The sequence below is a fragment of the Cryptomeria japonica genome, chromosome 11 (genome assembly GCF_030272615.1).
Source record: "Cryptomeria japonica chromosome 11, Sugi_1.0, whole genome shotgun sequence".
In the NCBI taxonomy this organism is placed as follows: Eukaryota; Viridiplantae; Streptophyta; class Pinopsida; order Cupressales; family Cupressaceae; genus Cryptomeria; species Cryptomeria japonica.
In genome coordinates this window covers 261,909,393-261,934,057 of record NC_081415.1, presented here as the reverse complement: position 1 = coordinate 261,934,057, position 24,665 = coordinate 261,909,393, and the positions used below count along the sequence as shown (strand labels likewise).

The 24,665-nt window shown below is 38.3% G+C and overlaps 1 protein-coding gene across 5 annotated transcripts in view; it reads left to right on the top strand.

The window, feature by feature from the left end:
- Window positions 1–24,665, top strand: part of LOC131069701 (purple acid phosphatase 23) — a 125,571-nt gene that overhangs the window by 30,285 nt on the left and 70,621 nt on the right. For all 5 annotated transcript variants that reach the window (XM_058005224.2, XM_059213844.1, XM_058005225.2 and 2 more), the window contains exon 3: window positions 22,671–23,007. In XM_058005224.2, coding sequence (XP_057861207.1) covers window positions 22,671–23,007 — 337 coding nt within the window. The remainder of the gene's footprint in view (window positions 1–22,670; window positions 23,008–24,665) is intronic.

Below are 24,665 nucleotides of genomic sequence, written 5' to 3'. Positions count from 1 at the left end.
TGATTCAATTCCTTCACCATCCCTCAATACTTCACCTTGAACTTAGCTTTTGAATCCTTCTTCCATCATGATCAAGTCAGTTTGTTCCCAAATAAGATCCGTTCAATTGCTTGAGTGAGAAATTAGGTCCTTTCAAGGATTTCGCTCCTGTACCTTTGGAAGGGTCAGGAGCGAAATTTTGCTTCTTGGCTTAAAATTTTGCTTCTTGGCTTAGATTCCTCATGTTTTGCCATTCAAACTTGTTTCAATTCAATTTCAAGGCATGCATACATCATTTCCTCTTCAATCACGCCATAGGAGCAAGGATTTTGGTCCAACTTAGAAGCAATGGAGGGCTCTAAGAAAAATTCGCTCATGTACCTTTGGAAGGGTCAGGAGCGAAATTGACAATATTGTTCAAATTCTCCAGACTTCATCATTCAACTAGGTTTGAATTCACTTCTAAAGGCACACATAACTCAAATTTCCTTCAATCAAGCCCTGAAAGCGTGAGTTTGGATCCAAGTAAGGAGCAAGAAGGTGTTCTAAGAAAACTCGCTCCTGTACCTTTGGAAGGGTCAGGAGCGAATTTGATGCCCTAGCTCAAATTCCTCATTGTTCATGATCAATAACTAGTTCAAACAAGTCTCTGTCACTCCAATGTGAAAAATATCAAATCAACCTTTCAAAGAAGGCCTTAGCAGGGATTTCGCTTCAAATTGGGAATACTGGACAGTTTCTTCACTTGACGAAACTCATTCCATCAACTCAGATCCTAAGTCTTAGTCATCCATATTAGATTAACCTCAAGAAGACAGTTTCTTCACTTGACGAAACTCATTCCATCAACTCAGATCCTAAGTCTTAGTCATCCATATCAGATTAACCTCAAGAAGACCTTTGAAATCCATTTGCTTTCCAAAGCTTCATCCAGATTTAGAAACTAAGTTAATCAAATTTTAATCCCTAAGGCAAATCGGTCATTACATCAGTCAAAACTTCATCTTTCGTTGTCAAAACCTTCTTCACTGAATCGGCCATCAAAGGTTCTTTTGTAGCAGATGATTGATGAATCAAATTTACTTGCTTGCACAATTGAATCAGGCCGGATTTTCATAAGCTTTGGTCTGATTTTAGGACTTTCTGTATTTGCAGGATTAATTCTATCTGAGTACATTCTTCATGTGGAGATGCACAGATCAGATCTCTTCCCTTATGTGGAGGATTCCCCATTCTTGGTTTATCATCATCCTATATTCCTCGTGCTCCATTATTTGTTTACAACCATACCTGCAAAGACACAAAACTTGAATTAATTATCATGTACATTAATCATATTTCTGAGTATGAAATAATACTTAGATCTGATTGTGGTCTAAACTCAGAGAAATTAATCCACTGGAAATTGCATTTAAACCAAGAGTGAATGAGGCCTGATCTCTTCCTGAAGATCTGATAAATTTTCCCGTGATTAGGAACCAGCCTGCTTGAATCTCTTCTTTCATAGCTTATCCCTTATAATTCACCTCTTTTTTGCTTGAAAATCTTCTCTCCTTTGGAGCCAATCAGTGATTAATATCTCCCTTCAAGATGGATCTGTAGGTACAAACCTAGAAGTTTTGAATCAACTTTGAAGTGAATTGCTTTATATTTTTTATCGTTGAATCTTAGTGGAGTCCAAAACATGCCACGAATGTGAGAAGGGATGAAAGGTGTAACAACAAAGAGGATGTGGTGGCAAAGAGGATGGGGTGATGTTGTAAAGAAGTGCCACGAGGAAATAAGGTGGAAGAGTAGAGTGAGGTGGATGCTCTCCCTTTTTTATAATTTCTATTAAAAAAAAGAACTCTTCTTTCATTCCAAAAATTCTGGTGGTGGTGGGGCCCGTTTAATATGAAAGACAAAAAAAAAACAAAAAAAACAAAACATTTAAATTCCCCAAACCAGTGGTTGGTGGGTCCCAACAAGAGTCTTTAATAAAAAGTTAATTCAATTCTCCATTTTGAGTTTAAAGTGGGGCCCAAAAGGGTGATGAGAGGAATGTGAGGGAAGTGGTAAGGGAAGCTGCTACGTGGAGAAAGAGGGGAAATGGGATGTTGGAGGAAAGGGGGACATAAGGGATATAAATGATGGAAGTAGGAGAGGCGTCGGGTTCGGAGGTATAAGAGGTAGTGGATGGAGTTAGGGAAGGTTAGGGAGTAAAATGTAATGGGAGGTATGAGGGGGTAATGAAAGGGTAGAGGGGTGTAGGTTATAATGGGATGAGGTTTAGACTAGGTGAAGGAAGGTGGGATAGATGGGTAAGAAGGTTAGGGGTAGGGGTAGAGGTAAGCTTAGGGAAATAAAGGAAGTGAGACTTATGCGATGTGGGTTAGAATAGGTGATTTTAGGGTAATAAAGGGGAAAAGGAAGTTAGTGTGGATGGTAGGCTAAAGGGAGTGTGAGATAGAAGGTATGAGGGGAAAGGAGATGTTAGGATAGAATAGGGGTAGGGGTAAGGTGGAAAGGAAGTTAGTGAAGGGAGATGAGGGTGTAAGATGGAAGGGTAGGTTTAAGTTAAGTGAAGGGAGGTGAGGGTGTAGTGGTAGGACTAAATGTAGGTGAAGGGTAGTAGATGAGTATGTTAGGTGAAGGTGATAAAAGATAAAGAGAGATAGAAGGTAAGGGATATGGAAGTGGAAAGGGTAGGGTGAAATGGTGATGGTGGTGTTGTGACCATTTCACACATCGCCCCATTAAAATGGGGACCTCCTCTTTTTGCTTTTGTTTTGCCTGTTCTTCTCTCTGCTTTTAGGGTTTTGGGTAAGTGAGTGAGTCGTCTGGACTAGGGTTAAGCCTTAGGAGTTTCCTTTTGATATTTTCAAGCTGAAGTCCAGTCAAATTTTGAAAGATTATTAAGCCTCCTCCCGAAGGTTGCAATTTTGAAATAAGATGAGCCTGCCAGGAAGTCAAGGTGTGTCTCAGGATGGGTCCAGTCCGGATCTTGGGGTAAATTCAAAGTTAGGTCTAAGTGTTAGCATTTTAGTGATTAAATTATACATTTTGTCTAGGTAAATTTGACCGAATTTTGGAAGCAAAGTAACCGATTCCTGGACTTGAAGACGACCTAACCCCGCATGATGAAGTGATCTGAAGACCTAAATTTTTGATATTTTGGCTTATAAAGGCAAAATCACTCCTGTCCCTCTCTCAGGGACCAGGGCGAAAGTTATATTTGAAGTATCTTGGTTATTGACTCGTTTTAATTGTCTTGTGCAGGGTCGCCAGGGCACGCAATTGGACGTAAATTGAAGATTTTGAAGATTTTGAGGACTCAAAATGACAAGTTTTTAAAGATTAAAGCCAAATCGCTCCTGTCCTTCACTGAAGGACCAGGGCGAAATGGCTTGCTTAGATCATTTTTGGCCTCATTTGATCAAACTGAAGCATCAAGGACGCAATGAAAGGTGAAACAAGCATGGAGGAGTATCTAGACTTAATCGTTGGCGGTGAAAAGATTGAACTTTTGGCCTAGCAAGACAAGTTCGCTCCTGTCCCTCTCCCAGGGACTAGAGCGATTTTCTTCAATCACACCCTCTTGGACATTTTTTGGATTTTGACTTTTGTTCATAGCTTGCAAAATGATGGTATCTTCCCCAGCAAAGGAAATTTGAGATGAAAATGGTAAAGATTTGACCTTAATGACAAAAATCGCTCCTGTCCCTCACTGAAGGACCGGAGCTTGAATTCCTAAATTACATTGTCCTCACAAGATTTAAACGATTTCGCGATTTGAGGAGGACAAGGAAAGTATGTTTTGCTCGTTGAATATAACTTGAATGGACCAAAATGAAGAAAATCAACCCAAAATGGCCTAGGCGCTCTTGTCCCTCTCCCAGGGACCAGAGCGATTTTCAAAGGAAGCTCCCGTCCCTCACTCAGGGACCAGAGCGATTTTCTCAAGATGCAAATTTTGGGCAAAGGAAAAGCGAGTTTTGAGTTTGAGATGAAGGAAGGAAGGCGTGATCACCCCGTTGAAGATAATTTTGAAAGTTGGCGAAACACAAGTGAGCTTATAGATGCAAGATCGCTCCTGTCCCTCTCCAAGGGACCAGGGCGAAATATAGATTGTCCAGCCTCCCCCTCCGAATTTGGACAAGTCCGAGCCTAGACACATGATGGCGATGATATTTGGAATGCCTTAAAGAAGAACGAAGTTGCAAAGACCACAAGCATTTGCTCAAATTGGCTAAGGCGCTCCTGTCCCTCTCCCAGGGACCAAAGCAAAATCTTTAAATTTCCTTGATTGCCTAATATTTTGGAGTGCTACTTCCATTCGCAAGACTCAAGATGGAATAAGGAACAACGTTTTACGCCTTGGAGATAATTTGATATTGATATGATTGAGGATTTGTGCCATGGATTAAAAATCGCTCCTGTCCTTCACGGGAGGACTAGGGCGATTTCTATAAAATCAAGCATCTCCCTCCAGAATCACGCCAAGACAAGGTTGTACGAAATGAGAAACGCCTTCTGGAAAACGATGGACAAGGAAACATCCACAAGAATTGACAATTTTTGGCTCAAGTATAAAATTCGCTCCTGTCCTTCATTGGAGGACTAGGGCGATAATCCTTGGAGGAGCTCATTTAGTCTCGAGAAAGCGAATTGGACATGCATGAAGCAAACAATAAGGATCATTGCCTACCTCGCAACTCGATTTGGCAATTAAAGAGACAAAGACCAAAGGCAAAAGGTAAAGTTCGCTCGTGTCCCTCACCAAGGGACCAGGGCGAAAATCCCTAAAATATCGAGTTTGCCTTGCAAAGGACAAGTTAAGCATGTATGGAATGGATGGATGAAATCATCACTTGCCCTGTAACATGAATTGGCGATTAAAGAAACAAGAAATACAAGGTTAAAATGCATGAGTCGCTCCTGTCCCCCACCCAGGGACCAGAGCGATATTATTGATGTCCCAAATATCTCCCATGCTTAGGCGCCAATACTTTTTGAATTGCATTAAATGCTAAATTCGATAAAACTTTGAAATATTTTTAATTAAAATTGACATTTAATGAGTTCGCATAAGGCATTTAATCATTAATTTAGCCTTTTTTAAAATCGAAATTTTAATTGCAAAGGCATTTAAATTAATTAAATGAAGGGAGTGCGCTTGGGGTTTTATTTTAATGTTTTTACAAAAGTCGGCCTCTCCTTTTATTTAAATTTTGTTTATTATTGGCCTTATTTCCAAAAGTCGGCCTATGCGAGAGTATAATGGTGAGCGCTTATATAAGAGAGGTATTTTGAGGCATTTTAAACCATCATTTAATCATTCATTCATATGCGATTTGGAGAGGTAATAAAGGAGTGTGAAATCTGGTCCAAGGAAGAGTGCGAACTTTGTTGGAGGCTAGAGTTGGAGCGAATTTTTCTCGAGGCATTAAAACTAAGAGGTGGTGAAGTTAATAAAGAAGGCGCATTTGCTAGAAGACTTCGATCTTCATTTTGCCTAGCGAATTTCCTAATTTTGCATCTTTTTTAGAGTTAGTTCTCAAGAGAGGTATGGCAAGATCTCCCTTGTCCAAATTTTGAATTTTGAATTCCAAATTACATAGCTATATTTAGGAAATGATAATTCAAAGACTTATCATGAAGTTTCCTAAATTTTAAAACTTAAATCCTCTTTCTAATCTATATTTCTACATTGCGAAGTATATTGCTCATTATAAAATGTTGTGTAGGTGTCACGATGGCGACCCCAAAGGCAGGAGCATCCACTAGTCGTCCAGCCCTCATGAAGGAAGATCAGAAGAATGAAGAATTGGAGACCAAGATTGTGTCGAAATGGAGCAACATTGGAGATACCAACTTGGGAAACTTCAGTGTGAAGAAGTTTCGAGAGGTCCCTTACATTGGCAAGCCATCACCTGTCGCAAGGAGAATAATTGAAAGTGGCATTATCAAGGCAGCCGGCTTCCCTCCAGCAATCCAGTGCCATGAGCTGATGATCGAGTGTGCCCGCCATTACGACCCCCAGTCAAGATCGATCGTGTCCAAGGAGGGAAACACTTTGGCTTACCTTTTAGAGGAGGCTATAAGTGAGGCTCTCCATCTTCCAGAGCACAGAGATATGGTTTATAAAAGCTTAGAAGGAGCCAGGTCCATGTACGAAGATGATCTAGACACTTGCTTGAGCATCATCAACAAGAATTGGTTACTCAAGAGTCGTCCTCGCCTGAGCAAGATTCCAAACACACCACATAGGATCGACTTCCAGGAGGAGTATAGAGATTTGATAATATTACTCAACCGAGTTATAGGAGCTCCTCAAGCCTTCTATTTTGAGAAGTGGATGTTCTACTTCATCCAAGTGATAGTTCAAGGAAAAGGAACAATTCATTGCGCTAGAATGATTAGCCATTGCTTGGACGTGCAGTTAAGAAGACTGAAGGCTACTAAGTCCTTCCACATGAGTTCATACATCATATATGCCTTGATCAGGAGTTTTGAATATGCGGGACTACCTCACAGAGGAGTGATCGGAAGAGGGCCTGGGGAAGTCAGAGTTTGTGATTCCTATGTTCATTTGCATCATCCACCAGGAAGTGACTACAAGTTAGTCAATGATACCTTCACGATGAACATCACTAGGACATTGCAAGGCGGGATTCACAATCGGTTATCTCAAGATGCACAAGAGCTTGTAAAGAGGTATGGTGCTTGGTTCATCCAATTTCAGAAATTTACATATATTAGAGTTCATGGATGTCCTTCACCTCCCTACATGTTGCCGAGATATCCGACAGACATAATAGTGTTACTTGAGGTGACTAGACAGTTGGCAGCTTATGCGAAGGCATTCAGACACAGGCATGGAAATGGAGTTCCTGTGCCTATCATACTAGGAAATTCAGTTGAGGTATGTCCTAATGCTCTAGCCATGGATGACGCAGAGAAGGAGTTGGCCTTGTATTCATTTTCATTCTTTGCCTCGAGAGAAAGTTTTGATCCTTATGGGTATATAGAGGAGACAGTCGGTAGAAAGTACAAGCATGAGTTTCAGGTAGAGGACTTTTGGATGAATCTCTTAGATGATTTTGAAGTAAAAAGAAAGATGCATTCCAGATTGCCTTTAGACTTCATCAGGAAATGCAAAATTTACAGAGTGGCCGACCAAGCTCAGGACAGTGGCAGACATCTCCAATCATCCTATGACCGAGAAAGCAAAGCAGTGAGGATAGATTGGAATGAGCCTGAGGTTTTGGATCTAGATGCTTTGATGGCTCCAGTTTTGTCTTGTACTCGCAGATGGGTTGATGTGCAACATCAAAAGTTAAGAGAACAGAACATATCTATGACTTTTACTTTGGAGGAAAGGCCAGGGGAAGGAGGAACAAGTGTAAGTGAAGGCAATCCTCATCCCAGAAGCACGAGCGAAGGCAACCTTCGAAGCGTAAGTGAAGGCAATCCTCATCCTAGAGGCTCAAAGAGAAAAGAGAGACTTGAGAAAAAGGAATCCTCCAAGAAGAAGCAAGAGGCCAATCGAGATCGTTCATCCGACACATCTTCTCGACAAGAGAAGAGGACACTTGAAATGGAGGAATCTATGGAATCAATGGTCCAGAACGATAAACATGAAGAAGGACAGGCACCTCAACGTTCATCAAGTCGATCTCTCCAAGTTAATGAGCTACATGAAGACAAGAATGATGACGAAGTGACATCTCCTCTCAGAGAAGAAGAAACATTGCCTAAAGAGATACAAGTTAGAGAGACGAGATTTGCCATTCCGGATTGGTTGAAGGAGAGACTAACAAGGGTGATTGTGATTGAGGACGAAGATAATGTGATTGATTTAGAAAGCCTTGTTGGAAATTCTCAGGAAGTGATAGAAAAGAGGAAGGCCACTAAGATGTCCAAGATGATCAGAGATGAGACAGGATCCAGGAAGTTGCAGATAGCTACACCAGCAGTGGACAAGTATGAAGGTGAAATCCTCGTAGAGGAATATGATGTAGAAACATTTGAGCTTGGCCCACTCACAGCCGAACAGACACTGGATGAGGCAACCGATTCGTTTGAAGCACTAAAAGACAAGCTTAGGGAAGAAATGGAGAAAAATAGAAAGCTTAAGAGAGAGGTCGGTGCATGGAGAGGCTACTTTAGCCATCTCAATCAGCCTTTGGGACGTCAGGATCCAACAGTATCTCCTGTGCAGGCACTTCCCATTGAATCAGTTGGTGAGGCAGAGAAAATCAAGAGTTTGGTCCAGCTTATGAGCTCTTGGATTGACAAATCCCATACAGTTGCTATTGAATTTGCAACAAGAATGATGCAGACCATCCACCGAGCTATCCAAGCTCTTGAGATCATCCACAACCTAATGATAACTGTAGCCGCCTTTGCCCATACTAAGGATGTTATCATTCCTGTCCTGCAAGTAATAAGGCAAACATCAAGGAAGACCCTAGCACAAGAAAAGATAATGGATGGAGGATCTCATAGTTTACTCCAATGGTCAACTTTACTCCAGATGAAGGAAGTTCTTTTTGAGGACATCAGTAACAAATGCAATCAAGTTGAAGAGATTATCCATCCGATCCAGGACAAGGTGTTTGAAGTATTATGTACTATTCTTGGCAGGAGGATCGAAGTTGAGACAGATGTGGATTTGCAAGAATTAGAAGAAAGAGTCAAGGTCATCTTTTGCAAAGATGAGAATGTTATCACAGATGAGCAACGGGATCAAATGTTTGCCACCATGCTCCCGATTGAGAAGATCAAAGAACTTGAACCTGGATGGGACACTGCTCTTCTCAAGGCTTTCGATCAGGTCATCCACTTGGAGGAATGAATGAGGAATCTTCCCGAGATTCCAATTGCTGAGATTGAAGGAATCGTGTCTAGATTCATTGCATATGCTAAAAAAGAGCATTGGAAAGGAAATAAGATTCTAGAAGAAAGGTTGTTATAGATGATGTGGCACCTTAATTGTCATTGGTCTATGTCTCCTAGATTTCTGTGCCAAATTAAATATTTGGCTATGCATTTAATATTGTTCAATAAAAAGGGGGCTATTTGTAATAAACCCTAATTAGGGTTTAGGTGTTAGAATCTCAGCCGTTGATCTTCTTTTGATCTGGGCCGTTCATTGTAATTGAGGATGCTATTTATACCCTCATTCATTTTCATTTTGTCATTAGAAAATAGAGAGATTAGAGGATATGCAATTAGAGTTTAGAGCTTTTGGAGAAGCAATTTATTTTGTAGCAAGATTGAGCTTTGAAGAAAGAATTTCAAGCAATTGTTGTTTATTTTGGCTTTGAGATCAATAAAATATTGAAGTTATGGTGTTTTGTTGCAATTCTCGTGGCTATCTTCATGGTTGTTTACTTTCTTGAATCATTCTCAGTCAAAGTAGTATTTAAGTTTGAAGGACTAAGTGTTGGGCTTGATCTTTGGTGAGATTCACGTTCCAAACCACTAGCTTCTTACTGATTGTGGGAACGCCTTGTGTGGTCAACTGGAGAGACTTGAATTACTTAAACCTTCAATAGTCATTGAACTTTGGATATGTGCCTTTGTGGTAGTGTCCATGGTCCTCGATGAATTGAAAGATCATTTGTTACCTTAGAAGATCGCATCAATTTTAGTTGAGTTGTTATTTCATGGCAATATTGAAATTGGTCGAATCCTGCCAAGTCTAAGCCTACATCGAGTCATTCTTAGGATTAGATTAGAATTTACCCCTTGCAAACTCTACCTTTTGATCTTTTTGAGAACTTGTTAGTTTAGAGAAATCTTGTTCCTGCAATTCGGATACGTAAGGCCCCTTGATGAAACAACAATCACAACGACCACTGGTGCTTATCCACACGTAGAGACCCTACATAAAAGAACATTGGAGTCACCCTGATTGATCCTTTTTTGCGACATCTTCAGCAATCAGAGGCTTTATTCAAGAGAGGATAAGGTACCCTTGGGTATTTTATTCTGTGTATGATTGTGTACAAAATACACATCAATAGGTGGGAAAGGGGAAGTGGAAAGCCGTCAAGATGGAGGGTTATGGAATGAAGAGAGAGACGAAAGGATGAAAGGGTGGAATGGTGATGGCGAAGGCGAGGAATGGAAATGAGAGTGATCGGGCCTAGGCACCCACGGGCAGTGAGACAAACTTGATCAACTTCTGACCTCTTGACCCACTATACCTCTTCAATGCAAAGGTTCACAGTGAAAGACTCAACACTAACCTAGAACTAAGCTAAGAGGACCAATCCTAGAAAGCAAAAAAGTAGGGGTCCCCATTTGTAATGGAGCGATGTGTGAATACCTCACAACAGGTAGTACCATTTCTTCTGGAGGGAAAGGGCTACCTTCCTCGTTTCATTTCATGACCATCTCTGTCTTGAAAGCATTCTATAATTTGCATCCATGAATTGCTGTTGTATCTCTTCTTCTTTTGTACACTGATGAAGAACCCATAACACCTTATTCAAGATGATATTGTTATAAAACAATGCCCATGCCTTGATTTGTTGGTTTGATAGATTGTGTGTGCAAACAAGACTGACACGGGAAGGGATAAATTGCTGCGAAAATGGGCTCACAAGTGAATTTCGGGTTTGGAGGACTGCATTACATGTGTGGAAAAACAAGATCATTGACTTGCAATTATGGAGAATGAACATGCAACTTCATATGTGTAATAGGAAAATACAAGTTTGCATTTGTAATTGGTTCCTAGAGACTCATTTTCAAGTGTTTTTGAGTGCATTTTGGACCAATTTCGGCTTTTGGAAGGTTGATTGCAATTGCAAGTATAGGGAAAAATTTTTACCCAACCACTTGTAATCGGGTCTTGAAGATCCGACTACAAGTGTTCTTTATTTGCAAAGAGGGAACATTTAAAACTTGCTTATGAATGAAAGAAAATTGCAACCGCCTTGTGGAGATTCGACCATGGAGGGAAGGGCATTAAAATCAACTCAAATCTGCAAAAATGTGGCAATAGTAGAACAAAAATGGGGGATTCAATAAAGTTGCAGACCTTGCCAAGTGTTCTTCATGCCAAAAATCTCTCCAATCGGGGTAGATATGAGCAAGAGCAAGTTAAAAATTCACAAAAACACTTGCAAAACTAATTTCAGGTTTGGGGAGACTCATTACAAGTTGAAAATAACTTGTAATTCCTCATTGCAAGCATTTCGGGTTTTTCGTGACCCATTACAAGTTGAAAATGTCTTGTAATGCTTTACTTGAAGCAAATCGGGTTATTTTTGGTTCATTAGAAGTTGCTTTTTGAAAATAACTTGTAATGTGGGCTTTTAAAATCACTTTACAAGTCTGAAAAAATGACAAAGGCCAATTTCGGGTTTTGGGAGGCTGATTGCAAGTTGAAAAGACTTGTAATTTCAAACACTTGCAATCACCTCAAAAAGTTCCCCACTTGACTTGTAACTTGACATTATAAACAATGAACCCACTTGTAATCGGGTTTCAAAAGCCTGACTGCAAGTAAGTGCATTTACTTGCAATGAGTTTACTTGTAATGACATCCAAAAGTTCTCCAACTTGCAATGACTGCTCTGAAACCTGAAATTGCACAGAAAACTAGGAAAATGAAGGCTGAAACCAACCAAAACTTGGACAACAATGGCAAAGACACCTCCTAATGATTTGACACTATCAAATATGAGTTTTTGCACCTCCTAAAACGTGCCTTAGAGACAAAAATGACACATTTAAACCAAGATTTGGTAAGGGTTGTCAATTTTATTAAAAATTCGAAAATGAGGACAACAAAAATCTGTATATCATCATATTTGCATCAGCATATAAAAGGTGAAATAAGATCAAACCAAACCTTGACATTTGGCGAGTTGGTATTTGTAAGAACATATTCCCATGAAAAATACTTTTACCAACCCTAAGGTTTTGATAAATTGCTATAAAGGTTGAAAATTTAAGTTCATTTTATCATCTTCAAGTCTGATTTTATTATATCAAAGAGCTGTAGCTTTCAAGTTTTAAGAAAAGTTTTTGTTTGCCTTAGCAAAGGGAAGATAAGTTGTTGATCAAGTTGAATATCAATAGCACTCTTATCTATCATATCTCATCCCTCAAAACTTCAAAGAACCATATCAATTTGGTGACAAAATTATCTTGTTTGCAAGCCAATGTCTGAAGCGAAGACATGAGGAAATAAGAGGCAGGTCCTAATGAGGAATGAATTCAAAGATACACTCGTTGAAACTAAACTCACCTCCAAATGGCGGAAGATTGGCGACACCAACTCTGGGCACATTGGTATGGAAGATTTTCGAGATCGAGTGCTCGGTAGAGGCAAATACACCGCTTTGAAGATAGCAAAGAAACTCACAAGGAATGACATTGCTCACATTGCAAGCTTCCCACTAGTAGTACAATGTAGTGAATTGGTTGTAGAATGTGCAAAGTATTATAACCCGGAGAGGAGAGTTATAGTAGCACCGGATGGAAGCAACATAGCATACATCATGGAGCTATCTATAGCTGAAGTATTCAATGTGCCTACATATGACAAGCTCATTTACAAGAGTAAGAATGATGCATTAGCACTATACCAAAGCCAACTAGAGATATGCGATGACATCCTCAACAAGAATTGGATCATAGAACCATGGAGTAGTCATAAGAGAGTGCCCAAGAAGACACTCCTCAAATCAGATTTCAAGGAAGGACTGGCCGAGCTTATAATGATACTGGACAGAGTTATGTGATCCCCACAAACTACATCCTATGAACCTTGGATGTGGTACTACATGAAGAAGTGACTAAAGGTGTCAAGATAACCAATTGGGCCAAGATAGTGAGTGATAATCTACATGAGCAATTGAAGAATGTAGGGAAAACTAAAACATGTAATATGAGCTCATACTTAATCTACATTTTGGCAGGATTTCGGAAATACAAAGGTTTGAATTGTAGAACACCCGTTGGACCAGCAGAAGGGCAAATGCTCTCATATGATGCATACCCACAGTTACACTTGAACAATAGTGTTTCTCATTTCAAGAGGGTGAACGATTTATTCACCATGCATATTGTGAGAACATTACAAGGGGGCACTCATATTAGACTATCTAAGGAGTCAATGAACCTGATAAAGAAGTAAGGGTGTTGGTATACTCAATTTCCAAAATTCACATATTTGAGGATACAAGGTTGCTCTTCACATGCCTACCGACTACCAAGATATCCTATTGACATGATGGTGTTGTTAGAATTATCCAAGCAACTACTAGAATATGATGCAATCAAGAAGAGAAGGAAGAAATCAAAGATTACCTTCCCAATCATGGTGGGGAAATCACTTGAAAATGCCCCACCCTTTTAGTAGCACAAGGATCAGAGGAAGAGCTACAACACTACAATCTCAGGATTCACACCTCAAGGAGCAACTTTGAACCCTATCATAACATCGAAACAGTGAATAAAGAGAAGTTTCACCACTTCATGCATATTGAAGATCAATGGGCTAATGCAGCTGATGATTTTGAGATAAGAGAGAGCGCATACTCAAGACTATCTCTTAAATTGATCAGACACACAAGAGTATTGTGGGTACTAGATCAGATTGAGGGAGATTACCACACTACAGAAAAGAAAAGGAAAAGCCTCTTTCTTCAATAGATTGATATGCTCCCAAGGTCACCCAACCAGAAGTCATAAATCAAATAGTCTTAGACAACACTAGGAAGTGGATATTGTATCAAGCTGATAAATTGAGATCAAAAGGCATCACTCCAACATATGACCGAATGGATAATGAGGAGTCATCATCTTATCAATAGGAGAATTCAGAAGAGTTCGAAGAGGAAAGCATAGGAAATGAAGTGGACATGCAAGGGGAGAGTAATCAACAGGACATTCTTGAAAGTTCACAAGCCCAAGCAAAGAAGAGGAAAAGGGTAAATGATAATTCAACTCAGCAAAAGAAGCAAAGGTCAACAAAAAATCCATCGACCATTAGTACTCCTTTTGGAAGAGAAGTGAATATCTTTGAAAGGAAAGAACATCTCGCAAGAAGATGAAGGAGTTATTTAGAATACACAAGATGGGAGGAGTGTCAATGAATCTAATGATACCAATGAGCGAGAGGATCGAGAAGTTAATTTACCACCCCATGATGAGGAACCTACTTATGACCAGCAAATCAATACAAATGAAGAAGGACAAGGTATGGATGTTGATAATCAGAATCAAGAGCATTATGAAGACACATTCATGGTCCCTGAAAGTAATCAACAACAATCAGGTTTAGAAGATGTGGATGATCAAGCGCTCGAATGGTTGAGAGAAAGAATGAAGAAGAAATCAGTGACAATAGTAGATGAGGTTAAGATTTGGATACTTCGCTTGCCAAATTAGAACAAAATAAAGAAAAGAAGCCTAAGAAGTATGCCAAGATTGTGAATGACGCATTTGGTCCTTGAAAAATACAAGTGGCTATTCCTAAATTTGATAAGCTAAGAGATCAAATCACAACAAAAGATAATGGCATAAGGGAGATAGACATTAGTCCTATCACTCACACTCAGGTTATTGAAGAGTTTAGAGGTTCAGCCTCTAACATGGAAGAACGATTGAAGATTGAGGTAAGAAAAAAGAAGCAATTGAAGGAGGAAGAAGATACACCTCTCCCACCTTAGATACTCTCCATTGAAGCAATTGAAGGAGTAGACAAAACAAGAATAATAGCTCAAACCACTAAGGCATGGATTGAAAATGCTTTCCAACAAGCTAGTGCATTCACTCATGAGTATCTGCAAACTTATGATAGAGTCACCACATTCCTGTGCAAAATCTAGAACATTATGGAGATATGGGAGGAATTTCAGTTTATCCGAGATAAGACCATTCCACGTTTGCAAACATTGAAAGAAATTCCCAAGTAGGTGCTAATTGATGGTGGAGTGATGGATGCAAAAGCAGTTTATGACTTCGATAGATGGTATTGCATTTTGGTGACCAAGAAAGAAACTATTGATAAGACAAGGGATGATTGCATCAAGATGGAAGAAACACTTAAAAGGAATTCAAGAACAATTCATCATCTCAACTAGAGAAATGTTCCTTCAAGATATGTTTGATGAAGATGGTTTTAGCGTTGATGAACTACATAATAAGATAAAATCTATCTTCTTGCCAACCATAGGTTTTTCAGATGCTTTTTTGACTGGAATATGTTCATTCATGGCTTTCATGGGAATATTTTGGAAGCAGGAAATGGAATGGCAAAGGGTCTTTGCTACTTGTGTTGATGCATTGGAGGTGATCAAGTTCAAACTTGATAATTTGCCTAACTTGTCCATGGAAGAGCTCAATACAATAATGACCAGATTCATTGCATTTGCCATCAGAGAGAAGGACCAAGCAAACGAACTTCTAGAAGAAAGTTTGTTATGAGCTACATGTGTTGTTCATTTTCTCATTGGAGGAAATTTCCTCAAAGTTCGTTGCAAAAAACATGCCAGATTTCTATTGGTTGATTATGTAATTAGCTAGTTGGCTGCAACTAACCCTAATTAGGGTTTTAATCTCAGCCATTCATTTCAAGGCAATCTTGGCCCTCTATTTCATTTTGGAGCTCTATATAAGCTGCCATTTTTCATTTTGTAGAATATAGATAGATAGATAGATGAGAAAGACTTGAACAATTGTTGCTAATTTGCTGCTAGATTAATAAAGACTTTTAAGTGTGGTGTTTTCTATTTAATCTTTGGAGCACATGCATGGTTATTCATCTTCTCAATCTAAGTTTTAGAATTTTGTTCAAGTGTTAAAATTGAATGATAGAATGTTGCGTATGATTTATGGTGAAACTCCTAATCCATACCACCAGCAGTTTGTTGGTTGCAAATTCACCTTGTGTGGTCAACTGGAATTCTTAAATGTGTTAAAGTTCCATTGTTATTTAATCATTGATATGCATTCAATTAATGGTGTTTATGATTGGTAATAATTGGAAAATTCATTTGATCTCCTTAGAAGATTGCATTAGCCCTAGTGGAGTTGTTCTTGTACGACAATACTAAGACTAGTTGAGTTTCACTAAAATCGTCCTTCATCCTTGCATTTCTAGGCATAACTTAGCATCTCTCAACCCTAATCTTTTGTAATTTTTTTGATCAACATCTAGCAGTAGTAAGTGAGCTTCATTGCATATCTTTCGTAAACCATTCCTTGGAAGTAGAGCATTCATATCCTAAGAGTATGTAAGGCCCCTTGATGAAACAACAATCATGATGACTAATTGTGCTTATCCACACGTTGTGACCCGACATGCAAGAACCTTGGAGTTATCTCAAGTGATCCTTAAGCGAATCTTTAGCATTTGGGAGTCTTTGATCAAGAGACAATAAGATACTTTTGGGTATTTTATTCTATGTTTGCATGTGCCTAAAAAACACATCAACAATTCTGACATCCAAACAAAGATAAGTGATACATAGGTTTTTTGTTGCCATCAATATTTTGTTGAAAGTTAAATACTACTAAGTTTTATTTCAATTTAAATTAGAAGACTTTTGTGGTGAAAAACTCTTCTTTTGTGCTGCATGATGCCATTTGTAAATGCTTTTGGCCTAGGTTCCTATAAAAGAGCATGTGATCAATATTTACATATAAATATAGATTAATTCATAAACCAGTGGGTTAATTTCCCTAATGGCACATCAAACATGGATTCCTAGTTTCCTAGATCACTTTTTCTCACAACTCTTAGCAATTAGCCTTTGATTAAATCACTTATGGCAGAATGAAATTTGAATAACTAGAAAGAAAACAATAACTAACAAAGCACAAACACACAAGACAATGGATCACATGACACAAAGATTCATCTAGAGAAGACCCAAAATAGGTGAAAAACTCAAGGAAGGGCATGCATTCAGCATCCTGCCACTATCTACTGTCATTATGTGGAGTACAATGCTATCTCAGTGGTCTTTTGGAGCAATGCAATGAAACCTTCACTCCTTTGCTTCCACTTTGCTCCTGCAAACACAAGATCTCTGCACAACACCTCCTATCTGATTGAATTAATAATAAGAGTTACATTCTCGAGTCAACTGAATTTATACACTGACTCAATGTTCCTCATTTATCCTCTCTCTTTGGCTGTTTGGCACAAAGGAGGATTGACAGTTGCGCCTTTGCAACTGCCTAGGTGCCCACTCATCCACATTGACACTCAAATGATCATCCTTTCAAGTCCAACAGATGCCAATCAAGGAACATCTACAGTTGATTTCCTTCCATGCATACATCTACAACCACAATCTCATGCAAACCAATGATTTCAAATACCAATTAATAACAATCTGCATCATATGGCTTTTTGCCACCCTAGCACTGTCCTTGCAGGTAAAACGACCAAGTGACCAACGATCATGCCCTTTTCCAAGTCAATTGCCAGCCCAAGATTGAATGAATGAATGAATGTTTTTAATAACGCCTGCGAGGCCAGACAGCCTATGGGACCCACGATTAGCTAGCAAACAAATAAGCATGCAAAGCCTGAAACACTGTGCCTACTAAATCTCTTTTTCCCTCTGCATCTGGGATTTTCTACTGTGTATCTTGATCAGATTACTCAAGGTGTTCACGTTTAGTGTCTCATTGTAATTGATCCAAATATCTTTGTAAGCTGAACACTCCATGATGTAATACCATACTGTCTCCACCACTTCTTGATTCAAACATACACTTTGGCAGCATTCGAGTATTTCAGCAGTAACATGTGATCTTCAACAGCATTTTGATAACATAGTTGATCTTCAGCAACACTTTGGCAACATCATGCTTTTCAGCAGCAACATACTAACATCAGCATCTCCCTTCAACAAATGATGAGAAGGTTGTGCCTCCACATGCCTAATGGCAATTTTTTAGACCACTGCCAAGATTTTCACAGGACTTTTCTCCAATCACGAATTCATTGTATATTCATTCAGACATTCAATGTATTGCTGAACGTAACCTATAATTTCTCTGTAGAACTGCACAAACATTTATCAACTTTAGAACCTTCCTGATCCAAACAGCTTAAATCTCTATACACACACACACACACACATGTATATATGGCTGTCTATCAATATGAATATATATATCTGTTGACGTGTATTTTGTACATTGCCTAACACAGAATAAAATACCCAAGGGTACCTTATCCTCTCTTGAATAAAGCCTCCGAATGCTGAAGATGTCGCGAAAAGGATCAATCGGGATGACTTCAAGGTTCCTGTATGTAGGGTCTCTACGTGTGGATAAGCTCCAGTGGTATGATGTGATTTGCTGGAATCACAAGGGGACTTACATCTGATGATTGAACTTCCGATCTGCTTTGCTGGAACACAGGCTCTTATTAACTTAGAAAAAAAAAAAAAAAAAAGATAAGGGCGAAGAGAGGATCTAATCCTAATACTAAGAATGTAGGAGCAATGATTGATCTTTGATGAAACTCTAACTAGGTCTTGTTTTGACATCAATGGACCATCTCCACAAGGCTAGTGCTATCTTCTAAGGGAAGCTTTATGATGTTCAAATCATCACCGCAGGCATGGACACCATCAAGTTGATGCATATCAATGAAGAAGTGACAAATTGAAATTGAGCTTAAGCTGAACGATTCCAGTCGACTACACAAGGCGAGTTTGCAATCAACAAACTGCTAGTAGTATGGATGTACGAATTTCACCATCAATCAAGCACATTTCCTCCATTCATCTAATCATCTACCATCTAGGATTGAAGACTCAACAAGAAACCATGCAAATTGCAAAAAAACGACATATTTCACCATTACTTCAATGAAAATGGAGTTTGTTTACAATCAATGGCAACAATTTCTTGCCTTGTCCTCCTATTCTACTCTAATTGCTATTCTATCAATTTCTATATTATCTCTAATTATATTTTACAAAATGAAATGTCAGGGCCTATATAGTGCCCTCAATACAATTTGATGGCTTAGATCAATTCGAGATCAATGGCCAAGATTCAACAATGAAAACCCTAATTAGGGTTTGTTACAACCATTACATAACATTTAATGCTTGACCAATGGTAAAATTGTATTGTTTGGACACATGTCCCCTCTAGAAAAATCGACCAATGGATAGCCGGGGTAGGTACATCGGAGTTTGTGCCACCTTCCATGAGTTAAGTACATTGAATCTGGACATGCTGAGGTGAACCTCACTGATTGGAGAAATGATGACTAGGACGCCACCTCATTTGACACTTGTAACTTGGTAGATATTCAACTTGATGTTGTTGAGAAGCTTGCTTTAATTAATTCATCTGGAACTATTTACTTCTTCAACGAGCCCTTGTTCTAACTCCCTGTGTCCTTGATGTGCAGGATGATGATGTACCTCGCCTTGGAACGCTGGATTGAAAGAGGTTGCCCATGTCCTGGCTTGATCGTCCCGGCGAAGACCGTCCTTGATTTGGCTTGATTTTCCTTGATGAGATCTCCATTTGATACCTACACAACATTTCAAAATTAGTAACATGATTTTGCAATGAAGAACTTAAATTTTAGGAAACTTCATGATAAGTCCTTGAATTATCATTTCCTAAATGACGATTGAGCTATTCAAAATTACAAAATTCAAATTTTAAGGTAATGACGATCAAAATCAAAATCAAAACAATAAAACAAATATCGCCATACCTCAATAGAGAGCTAACTCTAGAATGCAAAATGAAGAAAATCGCCTAGGCAAAATTGGTATTAGATGGCTTTTAACGTGATCTCCTCTTCAAATTAGCACCTTCGCCACCTTTTGGAGTCCTTAACGTGATCTTCCAATGCCTTGGACAAATTCGCACAAATGAAACTCTAGATTCGCACCACCTTTGATAATCTTAGCGCCACCTTGCTTGAACTAAAATTCGCACCACCTTGAATATAATTCGCACCTCTATCTTGTCTTCCTCAAATCGCACTTGAAATGGTAAAATGATAATGTGAAAATAATGATCTTCACCTCTCCTTTATAGGCGCTTATACCATCCATTCACTTAGGCCGACTTTGGTAAAATTAAGCAATTAAAAACGATTTTTACATCAATAACAAGGCCGACCTCACAATCTTAGCGCTCCATTTGATTTTTATTAAATTAATAATTAATTATTAAATGCCTTTATTATTTAAATTGTCAAATTCGATTTTTTACAAAGGCAAAAGTAATTAATAAATATCAAGCGCAATATTTAAATGCCTTTTAATTGAATTTTTAAAACCCATCGAACTTAGCATTTAAAATAAATTTAAAAATGTTTGTTTAGCGCCAAAAATGAAAAAGTGGGAAGATTCAAACCTCATCGCCTTGGTCCCTGACTGAGGTACAGGAGCGTCCATCAATTTGGTCATGATTCTTGCAATTTTAACGTTCAAAGTCTTCATCTCCACGTTGAATTTGCCATTTTCGCTAGGATCTTCGAACTTGAGTGTCTTGCTTGTGCGAATAAATGCATCTCATGACCATTATCGCCCTGGTCCCTTGGAGAGGGACAGGAGCGATCACTATTCTTTTACGTGAGATTCTTCGTTCTTGATATCAATTCCTCGTTCATTATCCTTCAAACAACGTTTTGAACCCTTTGCAAGTTTGTTTGTCATGATCTTCGAAGAATAATAAGTGCTTTAGCAAATATCGCCCTGGTCCCTTGGAGAGGGATAGGAGCGATATAGCCTCTTTGTTCAATTTGATGATCGTTTAACGTTTGAAGCCTTTGAATATCATCTTCTAACCATGCCTTGGACCTTTTACCACCTTGCAAAACCTTAACCTCACGTGATTTTTGAGAGATTTGGCCAATATGATTAATATCGCTCTGGTCCCTTCCTGAGGGACAGGAGCGAACTTCAAGGTTTTGAGCTTGTCCTTGCTTCAACCAACTTGCAATTACCTTCAACGCGTAAAATGAAGTCCCTTGATTCTTCTTAGTCGCTTGATGTGTGATAAACTTTCAAAATTTATGCCTTTATGCAAATTTCGCTCTGGTCCCTTCCTGAGGGATAGGAGCGAACTGGGATATTTTAGTGCAAATCTTTCAATGTTGGCGACCTTTGATGCTTTATGCTTGATTGAAACACCTCGAAACGTCCTTGCCACCTTGTTCTTCGTCTTAGAGTGTCTTGAATTTGGAGGAACGACAATATAATCATCATATCGCCCTGGTCCCTTGGAGAGGGACAGGAGCGATATTGGTCCTGTAGGCTTCATTTCACTTTATCACCTTCAAAAACTATCTTCAACGGATTCGTAATGTACCTTTTCACTCATCCATGCCTTGGGATCGATTGTAACTTAGCAAGAAATTTGTCTTAGACAAAAATCGCTCTGGTCCCTGCCTGAGGGACAGGAGCGAACTTGGGCATTTGGGTCCCTTGTTGACGTTTCATAATCTTCAATTTGTCTTCAACGGGTTCAACTCACCTCCTTTCTTGCCTTCGAACTTAAAATTTACTTGATTTTTGCCTGAATTTTGCCTTATGAAGAACTTCGCTTTGGTCCCTGGGAGAGTGACGGGAGCTACAAAGAACTTCGCCCTGGTCCCTGACTGAGGGACAGGAGCGATTTTGGCATTTTAGTTCATTCTCCTTCACGACGGCACTTCAAGTTATATTCATTTGATAAAATGCACCTCCTTGGACCTCTTCAAATCATCAAGTCGTCAAAATCCTGCAAGGACAAAGCAATATTTGGTTTTAAGCTCCGGTCCTTCACTGAGGGACATGAGCGATTTTGCTCCCTGAGGCATTTCTGTGTTTGTGAAATTCTTCAATTTATATTCAACGGAAAGATCACGCCTTTCTCTATCACTTCCAATTTGAAATTCATCTTGACCTTGTAGAGACAGTAAGATATTTGAAAACGAGCTCCGGTCCTTCACTGAAGGACAGGAGCGATTTTGCTCCTATAGGCCAAAATATCATGATTTCGCACATTTAATCATTTCACAAGGCAAAAACAAATCATTTCCAATGCCCGGGATCAAATTTCAAAAAACCCAAAATTTGGTCAAAATTACTCAATTGGACAAAATTCACATTTCATCATCAACACTTAGACAAATTTAGGACTCTGCATTCAAAATTCCAATTGAAAATAAACCATTCTGGCGAATTCACTTTATTCAAAATTGCATCCTACGAAAGGAAGCTCAAAGAGCTCTCAAGACTGACTGGATTCTGGCCTGAAAACATCAAAGTGAAAAACCCTAAGGCTTGACCCTAATCCAGACAACTAACAAACTAAACCAAAAACCTAAAAAGCAAAGCGAAAACGAGCAAAACGAGCAAAAAACATGGGTCCCCATTTGCAATGGGGTGATGTGTGAAAACGTCACAACAATATCCTAAAAGGAACATCAGTTGAATGCTTTTTGTTTTATTGTTGGAAGTTGTGCTGGGTAACTTTGGAGAGTTTCAAATGTATATTACCATGACTAAAACCAGAATGTCTAATATGATAATTCTTTTCAAATTGATTTGACCATATTGACTTTCTTTTTGTTATGTAAAAAATATCTCATTTTTTCATTATTTAATCTGCAGAATGATAAATTGTAAGAAAAACAAGAAGTCATTGTTTAGTTTCATTCATTGGTCAAAGCAAAGGCTTACAATTGAGAATTGGTCCAGGGCTCTCTTCAAATACAAAGTACTACTACAAATGTGGGGACAGTTCTTTGTCAGCTATGAGCGAAGAGCATGTGTTTGTGACACCACCTTTGCCAAGCCCACTTAATTATCCTCGTCGGATAGGAATAATTGGAGATTTGGGTCTTACGAGTAATTCATCTACCACCATTGATCATCTCAATCAAAATGATCCTTCATTGATTTTAATGGTTGGGGACGTCACTTATGCAGACCAATACATCACCACTGGTACTAAAGGGGTATCATGTTTTTCATGTGCCTTTCCAAACGCACCTATTAGAGAAACATATCAGCTTCGTTGGGATGGATGGGGAAGGTAATTGTTCTATCTCAACATTTTATATTATTATTAATATCATAAAATCTCTTCAAGTCAATAGTTTGTTAATAATGGAATCTAGATAAGCTTTCATTATGCCACTTTGTTAATTTTCTTATTCAAACTCAATTATTATGATGCCTGAAGATTTTAAGTTTAATTGAAATGTAATATTTTCTTGATAATATAGCACACGAAATTGCTAGTATCGTGGGCTAATTATTTCAGGAAAGAACAATATTTCTGAGTTTTAGTAACTGTTTTTTTCTTTAGATTCTTATCTATACATTTAGTTTCTTGCTACTGCTTTAACTGTAGAAGTCATGAATGATATGCAGCTTATAAAATATGTTATATAATTTGACCTGGATTCTTCACACATCCGTTCTTGTTAAAAGTTTTCTTTAGTATCATTAAGCATGGAAAAGAGAAAACAATTGGAACTCTTGACACATACTCAATGACAAAGATTTTTTATTAATAATGTTGATATTGTTATTTGTATAGTAATCACTAATTTTACTCACATGTACATTTAGTATTTTAGGTTTTGAAACCCCAAAAAAAGAGTGTCTGAGAATTTGATTGAAATATTGGTGTGTTTGATTTCACATGTTACTGCTTGCTAACTGTGATAAATTTTCAACTACCACAAGATCATTAAAATCATCAAAGAAAAAGGAAAACATCATTTCCTTGAAGCCTTAACCTTACATAGTTCTCAAGTCTTTAACATTCAAACCCAAAATTTGAAGTAAACAGGAAAAATAAGACAGATAATAAGAAATGTCATTGATAACAAGGAGAACAATGGATAAGTATAGCAATAAGTTGTTGTAGAAGAGGTAGGGTTAGGTAACAGTCTTCTATTTGTTTTTTCATTCAAATATAGAAAAGAAGTTCCAAGGAAAGTTTTTGCCTGCCTTTCTACAAGACATAATTTGCAGATCATTTTTCAGTTTTGGATTTGGTTAAACTTTAAATGCTCTTTTGTGGATCCTCTAGAGTATGCATACCTATGAAGTATTTCATCCTCCATACAATCTCTCGGAGATGAAATAGGAAGCCAAAGTGATAGTAAGGATAGTCAAGAACTCTCAGATGTAGCTATATAGTAGTTGGAAACATGTTTTCAATAGTGTACAGAATAAATCTAAGTTACCTGTTTCAGTACTAATATTGGAACTCTGTATGGGTGCAGGAATTTGTATGTGTGTGTGCGCGTATGTATGTATTTGTGAATGTGTGTATGTGTGTGTATGTATGCATGAAATAATTTAAAATTATATAATATAAAACAATAATACTCATAATTGCCATAAAAAAAATTTAAATGCCTCATAATTTACAAAAATGAAAACTCATAAATTCACAATTCAATGATCTGTCAAATGTCAATACACAATGAAAGTTACAATCAATATTTAATGATCTTCATTTTCCCCTTGATCAAAAGCATCTAAATCTAACATTTGGTTCAATTTCGTTTGAATCACAATGAGTTACAATGCCACTTCCACTAGCCATGTAGTATACAAGCTGCCTCATCTAAAGATATTTTCTGGCAAGTTGTGCAACAATAATGTCTAAGTCAACACATTCAAGAGTTAGATCCCAATTCCTTGTCACCCCCTTACTGTAATCAAGTTTCTTAT